Source organism: Xyrauchen texanus, chromosome 39 (genome assembly GCF_025860055.1).
Source record: "Xyrauchen texanus isolate HMW12.3.18 chromosome 39, RBS_HiC_50CHRs, whole genome shotgun sequence".
Lineage (NCBI taxonomy): Eukaryota > Metazoa > Chordata > Actinopteri > Cypriniformes > Catostomidae > Xyrauchen > Xyrauchen texanus.
In genome coordinates this window covers 1,528,035-1,544,028 of record NC_068314.1, presented here as the reverse complement: position 1 = coordinate 1,544,028, position 15,994 = coordinate 1,528,035, and the positions used below count along the sequence as shown (strand labels likewise).

Below are 15,994 nucleotides of genomic sequence, written 5' to 3'. Positions count from 1 at the left end.
AATGACTCTTTTAATATCCTTTCTGTTCTTTACAGTCAGTTATTGATCAAAAACAACTACAAAAAACATTTAATTCTAATCATGCATGCACAGATGATTGGAGTCCTCTCTCGTTAACATGCTGTAAAGTGATCAATGGAAAGGAGGAGGCAGGAACCGGCTTTTCAACATAAATAATAGTTTAATATAAAACTTAAACAAAAGACAAACACACACATGACGGACATGTCTGTAAACGATCTCTCTCTCCCGCACCATCCTCCTGCAGTCGACCTTTATCCCTCTCGGAGGCTTGATTAGCCTGATACGGGACCAGGTGTGTAGGATCATGACCCGGCCCCGCCCTCCGCCCCGCCACACATGCGCTCATTTAACTCTGCAGTACCGGTTTCAACAAATCAGTGTAAATACTTGTAAATAGTACAAATAATGCAATTTAACAATAAATATGTAACAAAAATAATATCTTGTTTATTGATTGAATACATTTATTTGTTCACATTAAAAAAGCCAAAATTATAAAAAGTAATAAAATCTCATTAGTAAAATTCATATTTTCATAATGTTCCTAGTTCAAAGACATGATAACTGACAATTATAGCCTACAAAAAATATAGGCTAATAACTGTGACATCTTACTGCACAAAACTACCAAAGGAAGAGACGTAAGAAATAAGAACGGCTCCAATACAGAACGGCACAAAACCGCAGAATGACACGCTTTAATGTAACTGGAGTGTTTAGGGACGTTTGTCCTGAGCGTCCATGACTGACCAAAGTAGAAGTTCACATAGTTCAAGACATCAAGCAGTTTAAACCTTTTTACTGCAACTCTTTATGGAAACAGTGTCAGACAGAATCAGCAAGACTTCTCTCGAAAGCACCTCACAAATACGGGAACATGACTCACAGCAGGGGATTTACTGTCCCACAGTGATCGTCTTGTATGTATCGTTGATGCGGCCCTTTGATGGCTGAAACTGTGTATATTGACAACATTAAAGCATTAAAGAAACAAAACTTCTTGCAGAAGGTTTTGCTGTGCTTCAATGTAAAGCACAGCAATCTATCATCACACATAAATGCTCTCCGAGAAGTTGCATCCCTCAAATAATTGAGTCTTGGAATAAAACCACCACCACAAAAATATTCATGTTAGTAGTCGACAACACTAATCAACTAGTCAGCTGTTGGACGGCCACCCTGACACATCCATATCACAAACATGAACTAAAAGACCGATTTAATGGGGCCTTGGGTCAACACTATCCTGGGTTATCTTGCTCCATGTTTAACACTGTTAATACTTCACCTAGGGTTAGTCATTATTTCAGTCAGGTTAAAACCTAAACAAAGCAGCTGTACAAAGCTCCTGAATATTTAACGATGTGAGCATTGTTTCGTTTGTCACTGGTTGTCTGCATGTTGCACACTTTTAGCACCACGACCAGCGCTTTGCAGCAGAGCTTCATAACCCAGCGTTAAAAAGACGTAATATTTGAGCATCCATTTGTGAGGACGTGTGTGTGTGTACAGCTCAGCGATTCCCTCGCATAAGGTAATAAATCTCAAGCTCATCTCCAGCGCTTTTAAACCAGCCGCTGGATACTGAACAATGTGTCCTCATACGCCGGAGAGAGAGACGGCTTCCTGAAGGACACCTGTCCTCCAGCAGAGACAAGACACTCATCACCCACGCTGACAACTTCCTGTATTCACCTTCATAAATTAAGGATGTTTGGACAAAATAGGACAAATTCAAAAGCAGCAGATTTACTTCCTGCTGAGATGGATGAATGGGGTGATACTCATGACACCAGTCGAGGACATGTGAGGGTCCTTTTTCACAAAAGCAAAAATAAATGAGATATTACATTTTGCATAAAGAAAACGCGTTACATTGTTTTTATGACAATTCAGCACAAGTTACTAATGCATCTGAAGCAGAGGAAGAATATTCTTCTGGGGGAAGAGAGACAAAAAGGGAAAAAAACTACCTGTCGTTAAAAGCAGCAGCAGAGAAACTGCAATCTGTTGCAAAACACTTACTGTAAATGCAAACGATTGCATTTCTTTAGGTGATAAAAGTGTTGCATTTTGAAAAGTTGCAAGAACAGCATTCAGCTCTTGTTCTTTCCAACACTCAAAACAGCACCGTTTTACATCTTTATTTAAGAGTAACCTCGGGGAGGCAGGTCTACAGTCGTTTGTGACATCACACCATCGCATTGTCTTTCACCGAGCAGAAAGATCCCCAAAAACAGCGCAAACGCCATCTGTCAAGCGAGAGGCAGTGTTTCCGTCGTCTCAGCATTTTCACAGAATGCCTTAAAGACAAAAACTCTCCCGTTCACCACAACTTCAATCATGCACGCATTTGCTCTCTCTGGAGTCTAACATCAGCAGATTTTCACTCATAAGCATCGGTCAGCGCTCAGTAAAGACGGAGACAGTGAATATTCAGTCCTGATCAGATTACACCCCTCAACCACACCGTTTCAGACTCCAATGGACCCACTACCACAATTAGCTGGGATCTTTATTGGGATATTTCTGCTCTACAATGGCTCTACAAGATCAATTTTACAGTACCACAATAATCCGTCAAAGACCTTACTGTTAAGAGAGCACCATGCTACTGCGCTTGTGTACAGGGTAGTACCATGATATTCTTCTTTGAAGCAGCTTGAAGTACAATGTAAATACCACGGTATATAAATGATAATCACTCAGAATCAGTACCATAGTATTTACCAAAATACCACAGTAATACCATCTGACATCACTTTATAATTACCATTGTATTATTTTCGGTTCCTTGAAGAGCCATTTAAATACCACAGTATCTGAATATAATAATCATTCATTACCACTGTATCAGAGACGCAAACCCCATATATGCAACGCATACAATGCATAGGAAACATGTAAGCATGTAAAGGGGGCACAATCGGCCTCCAGGACCCCTCCAACATCACCCCTGACAAATACATGGGGAGCAAAATTTTGTTTCGCATACCCGCTCGGAAATATGTAGTTGTGCCCCTCCACAGTATATACCAAAATACCATGGTAATACCATCTGACACCATCACTATACCATGGTATTACCATGGTACTCTTTGTAGTTTCTTGAAGTACCATGTAAATACCACGGTACATTAATTAGGCAATCATACAGGGCATCATCATGGGCATCAAGCTGATCTGGTACGCATTGGATACCCAAAAACGCTGTCTAGGTTGGCAAGTCCCTTGGAGTACCATGTAAATACAGCCATACATGAATATATTAATTATGTATCATAGTATATAGCAAACTATCACTAAGAAACCATCACTACAGCTTGGCATTGCCACAGCATACTTTAAAGTTCATTGAAGTACCGTGCAAATACAACGGTGTGTAAATATGGAAAGCCCACAGTGCCCAGGTATATTTTATGAATATAGTAGTATTGCAGAAAATGCTGTTGGAACACCTGATGCTCAGTGCGGTCTAGGTGGGCAAGGATTTCCCGCCATAATATGTCTATTTAATAACACAACATCTAATATACATCTATACATTTTCTGATTATATGTGCAATTTAGGACCGAATATTTTAGTGTCACTGAAACTTATTTACCAATCCAAAAGATAAAAATGCTTGAGTCCAGAGTCCTTGAATTATTATATCAATATTTGAATTGTGTTATTATTATATTATTACAACAAGAATCTGCGCAGTGATTATATTAATTACTGATATTATCGATTTAAACGATCATCCACGCGCTCTCTCCGTGCCTCGAAAGCTCTCCGGTCCCGGTGAATAATGTGCCGTGTTGCCATGACTCCCCGGTGCCCGCGCGAGCTCACGTCAAACAAATATCAGCGATTGATGAATCAGCACCCTCCGTTAATAGCGCTCGTTTGACGATTTAAAATCACGCTGATATCGTGAGACTGGGTTTGATCCGGTTCGACATTTAACTGAATTGAATCCGTGTTTGAAGAACGAATCAAGACCAGCAGGGAAAAACCGGGAAACTAGTTTCACTTCAAATCACCCCGAAAAACCACCGGATCTGCCAATAAACAATGTGTCAAAGTAAACTACTCCCACAACAAGGTACTACCATGAACTCATCATTTAATGATCCACAATCCTTCAATATCACGTTATTACTATCTGAAACACTTTAAACCTGTAGGATTATTTCACAACTCTCAAACAGAACTGTACAAACAGCGCGCGGTACCTGGAATCGATCCGCGTGCAGCGCAGCCGGTTCTGATGAAGCGACAGGTTCCGATTATTCACAGATCCGTGTGTGTGTGTGTAACTTCAGCTTGACTAGAGACACACGCTCACTCTTTATAACACAACACGAATCCCGCTGATTTCTGTAAACGTTTCAAATCAAAAGCGACGATCTGAGCCGATCAGAACGGCCACCGGCGGGTGATCGATCATAGATGACGGTGTGTGTATCGATGAGCCCTTTGTCTGCTCGCTGTCAACATGTCTCTCTCTCTCTCTCTCTCTCTCTATGAGTGAGTGAGTGAGTGAGTGAGTGTGTGTGTGTTTTCGCGGAATTACCTGATCGTGATGATTCAGCACGGCGAGCCCTTTAAAGCGCGCGTCAAGCGCAACGCGCACAGAAGCGTCATGTCGCCTCGTCCGGCAGTCATGTGTATGAGCATAAACACTGATCAAATGTTTTAAAGCTTTATATTATAATAGCTATAGTATAGCGTAGTATAAAATAGAAATATAATTGTATTAATAAAATACAAGAATAGGACTATTACAACTTGTTACAGTAATTAATAGATTAATAGTGAATCTAATATTGACCAATATAAGACTAAATTGATACAGAATATTGAGGTACTAGTACTAAAAACAAAACGTATCTAAAGAATGTTTCAAGTTTTTTCTTTTTCTCTCCTGACAATTGTTTTGTAGAAATTAATTTAGAATTGTATTAATGTATGATTAAGATTGTATTGGTACATTATTCTAAAATAAACTGTATTTAAGAATTGATTTTGGTACTATTGAGCGTTTCTCCACACATGCATGTTATTCCTCGTGTGTGTAGTGCGTTTACATTTGTAAATTTGTTCTGCAAAACATTTCTGTAAGAAATAGTGAGCCTGTCTCTAATTAAGCTGAAGTTACACACTCACACTCTTACACACTCATGCACGCACGAACACCTCACACTCATGCACACTCTCACTCTTACGCAGTGCACTCTCACAGGTGCACACTCTCACTCTTACACACACAGTGCACTCTCACAGGTGCACACTCTCACTCTTACACACTCGTGCACACTCTCACTCTTACACACTCATGCACGCACGAACACCTCACACTCATGCACACTCTCACTCTTACACACGCAGCGCACTCTCACAGGTGCACACTCTCACTCTTACACACGCAGTGCACTCTCACAGGTGCACACTCACACTCTTACACACTCGTGCACACTCTCACTCTTACACACTCATGCACGCACGAACACCTCACACTCATGCACACTCTCACTCTTACACACTCATGCACGCACGAACACCTCACACTCATGCACACTCTCACTCTTACACACGCAGCGCACTCTCACAGGTGCACACTCTCACTCTTACACACGCAGTGCACTCTCACAGGTGCACACTCACACTCTTACACACGCAGCGCACTCTCACAGGTGCACACTCTCACTCTTACACACGCAGCGCACTCTCACAGGTGCACACTCTCACTCTTACACACGCAGCGCACTCTCACAGGTGCACACTCTCACTCTTACACACGCAGTGCACACTCACACTCTTACACACGCAGCGCACTCTCACAGGTGCACACTCTCACTCTTACACACGCAGTGCACACTCACACTCTTACACACGCAGCGCACTCTCACAGGTGCACACTCACTCTTACACACGCAGCACACTCTCACAGGTGCACACTCTCACTCTTACACACGCAGTGCACACTCACAGGTGCACACTCACTCTACACACGCAGCGCACTCTCACAGGTGCACACTCTCACTCTTACACACGCAGTGCACACTCACAGGTGCACACTCTCACTCTTACACACGAAGTGCACACTCTCACTCTTACACACGCAGCGCACTCTCACAGGTGCACACTCTCACTCTTACACACGCAGTGCACACTCACACTCTTACACGCAGCACTCTCACAGGTGCACACTCTCACTCTTACACACACGCGCTCTCACAGGTGCACACTCACTCTCACACGCAGTGCACACTCACACTCTTACACACGCAGCGCACTCTCACAGGTGCACACTCTCACTCTTACACACGCCTCACAGGTGCACACTCTCACACACGGTGCACACTCACACTCTTACACACGCAGCGCACTCTCACAGGTGCACACTCTCACTCTTACACACACAGCGCACTCTCACAGGTGCACACTCTCACTCTTACACACGCAGTGCACTCTCACACTCATGCACACTCACACTCTTACACACGCAGTGCATTCTCACAGAAGCACACTCTCACAGGTGCACACTCTCACTCTTACACACGCAGCGCACTCTCACACGCAGTGCACACTCACACTCTTACACACGCAGCGCACTCTCACAGGTGCACACTCTCACTCTTACACACGCAGCGCACTCTCACAGGTGCACACTCTCACACACGCAGTGCACACTCACACTCTTACACACGCAGCGCACTCTCACACATGCAGTGCACTCTCACACTCTTACACACGCAGCGCACTCTCACAGGTGCACACTCTCACTCTTACACACGCAGCGCACTCTCACAGGTGCACACTCTCACTCTTACACACGCAGTGCACTCTCACACTCATGCACACTCACACTCTTACACACGCAGCACACTCTCACACTCATGCACACTCTCACTCTTACACACGCAGTGCACTCTCACACTCATGCACACTCACACTCTTACACACGCAGCACACTCTCACACTCATGCACACTCTCACTCTTACACACGCAGCGCACTCTCACACTCATGCACACTCTCACTCTTACACACGCAGCGCACTCTCACAGGTGCACACTCACACTCTTACACACGCAGCGCACTCTCACAAGTGCACACTCTCACTCTTACACACGCAGCGCACTCTCACAGGTGCACACTCTCACTCTTACACGCAGCGCACTCTCACACTCATGCAATCTCACACTCTTACACACGCAGCGCAATCTCACACTCTTACACACGCAGCGCACTCTCACACTCTTACACACGCAGCGCACTCACAGGTGCACACTCTCACTCTTACACATGCAGCGCACTCTCACAGGTGCACACTCTCACTCTTACACACGCAGCGCACTCTCACATGCAGCACACTCTCACTCTTACACATGCAGCGCACTCTCACAGGTGCACACTCACACTCTTACACACGCAGCGCACTCTCACAGGTGCGCACTCACACTCTTACACACGCAGCGCACTCTCACAGGTGCACACTCACACTCTTACACACACAGCGCACTCACAGGTGCACACTCTCACTCTTACACATGCAGCGCACTCTCACACTCATGTACACTCACACTCTTACACACGCAGCGCACTTGACACTCATGCACACTCTCACTCTTACACACGCAGCGCACTTGACACTCATGCACACTCTCACTCTTACACACACAGCGCACTCTCACACTCATGCACACTCACACTCTTACACACACAGCGCACTCTCACACTCATGCACACTCTCACTCTTACACACGCAGCACACTCTCACAGGTGCACACTCTCACTCTTACACGCAGTGCACTCTCACAGGTGCACACTCTCACTCTTACACACGCAGCGCACTCTCACAGGTGCACACTCACTCACGCAGCGCTCACTCACGCAGCGCACTCTCACACTCATGCACACTATCACTCTTACACACGCAGTGCACTCTCACACTCATGCACACTCACACTCATACACACGCAGCGCACTTGACACTCATGCACACTCTCACTCTTACACACGCAGCGCACTCTCACAGGTGCACACTCTCACTCTTACACACGCAGCGCACTCTCACAGGTGCACACTCACACTCTTACACACGCAGCGCACTCACACTCATGCACACTCACTCTTACACGCAGCGCACTCTCACAGGTGCACACTCACACTCTTACACACGCAGCGCACTCTCACACTCATGCACACTATCACTCTTACACACGCAGCGCACTCTCACCCTCATGCACACTCACACTCTTACACACGCAGTGCACTCTCACACTCATGCACACTCTCACTCTTACACACGCAGCGCACTCTCACACTCATGCACACTCTCACTCTTACACACGCAGCGCACTGTCACAGGTGCACACTCATGCACACTCTGACATGCAGAACACTCACATGCAGCACATGCATGCACACTCTCACACGCATGCCCACTCTCACACACAGCACACTCATGCACACCCTCACATGCAGCACACTCATGCCCAATCACACGCATGCACACTCTGACATGCAGCACACTCTCACATGCATCACACTCTCTCGCACATGCAGCACACTCATGCCCACTCACACGCAGCACACTCTCTCGCACACATGCACACTCTCACACGCAGCACACGCAGTGCACTCTCACAGGTGCACACTCTCACTCTTACACACGCAGCGCACTCTCACAGGTGCACACTCTCACTCTTACACACGCAGCGCACTCTCACAGGTGCACACTCTCACTCTTACACACGCAGTGCACACTCACACACACGCAGCGCACTCTCACACACACGCAGCGCACTCTCACAGGTGCACACTCTCACTCTTACACACGCAGTGCACTCTCAAAGGTGCACACTCTCACTCTTACACACGCAGTGCACTCTCACACTCATGCACACTCACACTCTTACACACGCAGTGCACTCTCACAGGTGCACACTCTCACTCTTACACATGCAGTGCACACTCACACTCTTACACACGCAGCGCACTCTCACAGGTGCACACTCTCACTCTTACACACGCAGCGCACTCTCACAGGTGCACACTCTCACTCTTACACACGCAGCGCACTCTCACAGGTGCACACTCTCACTCTTACACACGCAGTGCACTCTCACACTCATGCACACTCACACTCTTACACACGCAGTGCACTCTCACAGGTGCACACTCTCACTCTTACACACGCAGTGCACTCTCACAGGTGCACACTCTCACTCTTACACACGCAGCGCACTCTCACACTCATGCACACTCACACTCTTACACACGCAGCGCACTCTCACAGGTGCACACTCTCACTCTTACACACGCAGTGCACACTCACACTCTTACACACGCAGCGCACTCTCACAGGTGCACACTCTCACTCTTACACACGCAGCGCACTCTCACAGGTGCACACTCTCACTCTTACACACGCAGTGCACTCTCACACTCATGCACACTCTCACTCTTACACACGCAGTGCACTCTCACACTCATGCACGCTCTCACTCTTACACACGCAGTGCACTCTCACACTCATGCACGCTCTCACTCTTACACACGCAGTGCACTCTCACACTCATGCACACTCACACTCTTACACACGCAGCGCACTCTCACACTCATGCACACTCTCACTCTTACACACTCATGCACACTCTGACATGCAGAACACTCTCACATGCAGCACATGCATGTACACTCTCACACGCATGCCCACTCTCACACACAGCACACTCATGCACACCCTCACATGCAGCACACTCATGCCCAATCACACGCATGCACACTCTGACATGCAGCACACTCTCACATGCAGCACACTCTCTCGCACATGCAGCACACTCATGCCCACTCACACGCAGCACACTCTCACACGCAGCACACTCATGCCCACTCACACGCATGCACACTGACATGCAGCACACGCTCACCTGCATTACACTCTCTTGCACGCATTACACTCTCTCGCACATGCAGCACACTCTCACATGCAGCACACTCATGCCCACTCACATGCAGCACACCCATGCCCACTCACACGCATGCACACTCTCACATGCATTAAACACTCTCGCACACACACACACTCACATGCAGCACACTCATGCATCACACTTTCTCACACGCATGCACTCTCGCATGCAGCCCACTCACACTCTAACATGCAGCAAGCACACTCATGCCCACTCACACATGCATCACACTCATGCCCACTCACACACACTCTCACATGCATCACACTCATGCCCATTCACATGCACTCTCACATGCATCACACTCATGCCCACTCACATGCACTCACATGCAGCACACTCTCTCGCACGCATGCACACTCACATGCAACACACTCTCTCGCACGCACGCACACTCTCACATGCAGCATACTCTCTCGCACGCTGCACACTCATGCCCACTCACACTCACGCATGCACTCTCACTCACATGCATACGCTCTCTCACACACTCTTTCTCTCTCTCTCACACACACACACACTCTCTCTCTCTCTCACACACACTCTCACAAGCAGCACACTCTCTCACACGCTGCACACTCATGCCCACTCACGCATGCACTCTCACTCACATGCATACGCTCTCTCACACACTCTCTCTCTCTCTCTCTCTCTCTCTCTCTCTCACACACACACTCTCACAAGCAGCACACTCATGCCCACTCACTCACGTACACTCACATGCATCACACTCTTTCGCACGCAGCACACTCATGCCCACTCACGCATGCACTCTCACTCACATGCATACGCTCTCTCACACACTCTCTCTCTCTCTCTCTCTCTCTCTCACACACACTCTCACAAGCAGCACACTCTCTCGCACGCAGCACACTCATGCCCACTCACACTCTCAAGCACACTCTCGCACGCAGCACACTCATGCCCACTCACACTCTCACACGCATGTACACTCACATGCAGCACACTCTCTCGCACGCAGCACACTCATGCCCACTCACACACACTCTCTCGCACGCAGCACACTCATGCCCACTCACACTCATGTACACTCTCACATGCAGCACACTCATGCCCACGCACACTCATGCACACACACTATCTTGCGTGCACACTTTCACACATTCTCTCACATGCAGCCCACTCACACGCACACTCTAACATGCAGCACACTCATGCCCACTCACACGCACTCTCACATGCATCAAACTCATGCCCACTCACACGCATGCACTCTCACTCACACTCTCTCTCTCACACACACACACACACTCTCTCTCTTTCTCTCTCTCACACACACACACTCTCTCCCTTTCTCAATTTTTCAATTTCAATTTAAAAGTACTTTATTGGCACGATTGTGTTTACATACAATATTGTCAAAGCATTAATACACAAAACAGATAATGACAAGTTACAAGAGATAACTCACATACACACACACACACACACACACTCTCTCTCTCACACACACACACACACACAGTGTCGCACACACTCAGCAAAACAGATCGCATATCTGAGCGTCTCTCGTCTGCTCGAGCGGAACTTCAGCGCGCCTACAAACACAGAACGCACTCACCGGAAGCCTGTGAAGCAGCAAATGACGGTCACCGGAGAGAATCCCACGGGAGTTTGACGGTGTTGTCGGTGAATTTTGTGTTGGTGTTGATCCGCTTTCTCTCGCGCTGGTGCCAGACGTCATATGATGTTTGCTCACGTGCTTTCATTCATGAAGGATCCACGCAACGCGCAGCGAGACTCTTAAAGCGACACGCACACATTAACATTCATCAATAACAAAGATTTTGCCACCCATGTTTTATTGTTGTAATGTCTCACTGTAATTGCAATGTTGGTATTTAATATATATTCTATATGTATGTATGTATGTATGTATGTATGTATATATATATATATATATATATATATATATATATATATATATATATATATATCAGTGGCGGCTGCTGGTCTTTCAAAGAGGGAAGCTCATTTTCGGCCTACATTATAAACGTATTTAAAAGTAAATTCTGCCCTACGTTCCTTTTCGAGAAAATGCACTGTGACTCTGTCGTACCAACTAGGTGTCTTTTCCAGTGACTTGACCAGTGTCTTCTCAATGGCCAGCAGAGCTAGGCTGCTTAAGCGACCTTGGCCCATTGTGTTACGGGTGTAGGACTTGAGGCGCTTTAAACAGGAGAAGCTCCTTTCTACACCTGCAGATGTAGCTCCAATTGTTGCCACTAATGAGAACAGTTTGTAAAGCTGAGGCATTGCACTGTCCAACTCCATGTCTTTGAGGAACACCAAGTAATCACACAGCTTTCCCTGTTACCCTGCAAGTCCTGATCTGAGTACAGGACTTGAAGTTCAGACCTCAGTCTCCCTGAATCAAAGTGATGGCCATAACTTTTCAGGACACTTTGGAAGGCCTCCTCTGGAAATTCTTGTCTCATGTCATCAAATTTCCCTGGATTGACTAATTCTAAGAAGAGCATACTTTCCAAATTTGAAAAACGTTGAGGAATCTGCTCCAAGATGTTATCAAGGATGGCCATGTAGAGATTTCTGTAGTGCTCTTGGGGATCCTGCAATTGGGTCAGACGGTGCTTTCTCATGGGCTCATCTCGTGGGTCTGATGTGAGATCTGCTGTTTTGGCATAAACAGCTTGGAAAGCCCCCTCTGACCTTTTCTCTTTGACAAATGCAAGAAGAGATTCAATTCTTTTCTTGAAGTAAAAAACATCCATCAGCCCTCTGCTGGACAACATCAAAGACCACATCAGTCTCAGTGAAGATTTGTTCATATGTGTACAACATGAACACAAACTCAAAATCCTCCAGTTTCCTCAGAAAGCCTTTGGCACAATCCAGTGTATCATCATCAATTGTCGTGTCTGCAATGATGTTTTCAAATGTCTGCAGGAGGCCATCATAATTGTTTGCCACAGTGCTCACTATCCGTGATGTGAAATTCCATCAGTAGGAGTGTTTCTGGGCAACCTTGAACAGACTGCAGACTCCAGAAAAGACGTCCTCTTTGTGGATTTTGAAAAAAATGTGCCAAACCCAGAGAGTGATGCAAAAAAATTCTGCACTCAGGCAAGCATTTAGCCCCCTGTGACAGCACCAGATTCAGTCTGTGTGCATAGCAATGCACAAACATTGCACTTGGGGCTATTGCTTTCACTTTGGCCTGCAGACCATTGAGTGCTGAAGCCATGACAGCAGCCCCATCATAGGTCTGTGCCACAAGCTTATCCTTAAAATTGTAGGCCTGCATGTTCTCATTTAAAACATCAAAAAGCGGACTGAGCATCTAGCCCTCCAGAAACATCAAAAATCCAATAAAGCGCTCCTGAATTTTACCTGCACTATCCACATAGCGAACAATGACAGAGAGTTGGGCACGGCAGGATATATCAGTTGTTTCATCCACCTGCCATCCAAAAAAGGGAGCATCTGAATTTCATCTCTGATCTGATCAGAAATGGTGGCTGCAAGAGCAGAGATCAAGTCATTTTGAATAGTATGGGACATACCAGAAAACACAGTTGAGGACTCTAATTGTGTGGACAGTACAGAGTCATATTTAGATAATGTTTCTGTGAACTCCCTGTAATTTCCCTTGTTGGATGATTCAATACTCTCATCATGTCCCCTAAATGACAGCTCCTGTCGGCCAAGCAAGTATGTTACATCAATAAGGCGGTTTAGGAAGGCCCTGTTTTGTTTGACTGTTTCATTATGTTTAGTCACTTGAATGCGAGCACCTTCATTGATTGCATGCTCAACCCTGATCCTGCCCATGCAACTTAATCTTGCACATGCACTCACATGTTCATTGCTCTTTTCATGTCTTTTATATGCCCTGTCAAAGTTAGACAGATCTCAACCCCCACTTTTGACCAAACAACACATCCGTGAGATGGTTTCATCAAGAGGCATGGCCAGCAGTACATTTTATTTGTCACAGCACTTCCAGTCAGCCAGCTAACTTTGTCATACCAGGAGAGCTGAAAAGACCTGTTATTTTTCCCTATTTTTTGCACTAAATCAATCTTAGGTGTTGATCTGCCCTGCTGTTTAATTCAAATTGTTTCCTCGTAAGGAAGACTTTCAAATGGCTTCGCCAAAATCAGGTCGAAAATATTAGCACCGTCTGCCATCGTGCGCAGTTTCACCCGTACTGACGCTAGCCTAGCCTACTGTATGAATGAATGAGCGAAGCGAAGCGAAGCGAACGGCTCTAAAACAAAATATATTAAACTTGGTAAAACTGAAACAAGGAATGTGGTGTATAATTGTGTGAAATGTATTATGCAAATTGACTAGCAATTTCAGCCAAACAAATATAAAGAAATAGGTTGCAGCAGTTTGTCTTTCGACTACACTTGAGAAATCAGCGATGGGACTGAGCGTGAAATAGCTTCAGTGACTTCTTATAGTACAGATTAGCTGTCAATCAAAAGGAGATGCAGTCTTTCGACAGATCCTCCAATCATCACGCGAAGCCGGAGTCGGGCCAGCCCACTCCTCGTTCACCCCCAGAGGCGCTGAGCGTCCGTGGGCGGGACATAATCGCAGCATTTATCCAATGACCGTCTATTTTCGAGCACTGAAAAAACTGTTCAGAGCAGCCCCATTGAAGTCAATGGACGCTTCGGCTTCAACAGGGAAATGCACTGACGCTTCACGGGAATGTATGAGAAGTAAATCGAGTCAGCCGACCTGCTATATGTAATGTAGCTGATTCTGAACGAACTCGTCTTCGAGATGAACGTGTTCTAACGCATTTTTAGTCAATAAATTGTTTACACAATAGTATATATTTGACCATTATTTTTTTGACATTAGAGGGGAAGCTGAGCTTCCCTTGCAGTCTTACAGACATCCCCACTGATATAAATAAATAAATAAATAATAGCACGCAGACCTAACTATCTCAGCTCAAAAATTAAAGCATCAGGCTGCCATATGTTTTAAACCACTGCATCTCGTACTGAAAACATATTTTAGCCTATTTTGAAGATTTACGCATTTAAGTTTCTTAATAAAATTTGATTAAATTTTATTGCAAAATTAAATGACCAAACATCACACCTTTACAAATAGTACGGTAAAGGTAAAATATCCTAAAAATGTGAGTATTTGTTTCTGTTATCAAACAATTCAAGCTAATAATGAATCACAAATTAGACTGTCTCACTATTAACTAATGCAAATTTTCTGTTACAATGATATGGGAGCAAATAATGGTGTATTGACTTCTAAAGCCACTTTATGCAATCTTAAATTATATATATTATATTTACAATACTTCAGATTGTTGCTGTAGTCACAAGCAAACCTTGCAAGTGTCTCTAAATGTCTTATTTTTCTAACATATTAAGGTTCAGTGTTACACATTTATCATCTTGGTCATTAGGATGGACTTTGAGAAACAGCACTTTATTGACATCGCTTTGTTCTCTTAAAATTGAAGACAACAAATTACTGCCAATTACTTTTAAACATGTCCTACCAAATAATAACATCACTTCATTTAATTAATACATGCCATGTGTTACACTAAGTGTTCTAAAGCATTGCTCACTGGCCCAAATGACAAGTCAACCTGGTCCAGGATGTAGATCTGGAGTGCTCTCAGGTGAAGCTGTATGGACTTCCATCAGATAACCGAATTGCATCATTATGTGTTTAGACTCAGAGTCCACAGGAGGAAACCAAACATGATGATTCACTGCGGTTTAGAAGAGCTCTTCCTCTTCCCCAAACCACGGCTGTATGCAACGATAAAACATCAGTTCAAACACACACATCTCTGTTCTGCCTTCCTCAAACTCAGAGAATATCAGAGCTGCGGTGTCAACAGAAATAAAGCAATAAAACAAAAGTTGAATGGGTCTCTTCTCAGCAAAACCTGGTCAGATGTTTCCATATGAAATCAGCACTGATCAGTGAACAGTAGTGTGCTTTTGATGTGGGGTTACTTGTAG

General features: G+C 45.4%; 1 protein-coding gene across 1 annotated transcript in view; it reads right to left on the bottom strand.

Annotated features, from left to right (window-relative positions):
- Positions 1-11,799, bottom strand: part of LOC127632992 (transcription factor MafG-like) — a 50,389-nt gene extending 38,590 nt beyond the window's left edge. The window contains exon 1 of the mRNA XM_052111847.1: positions 11,575-11,799. Coding sequence (XP_051967807.1) covers positions 11,575-11,697 — 123 coding nt within the window. The 5' untranslated portion in view covers positions 11,698-11,799. The remainder of the gene's footprint in view (positions 1-11,574) is intronic.
- Between the last annotated feature and the right edge of the window lie 4,195 nt (positions 11,800-15,994).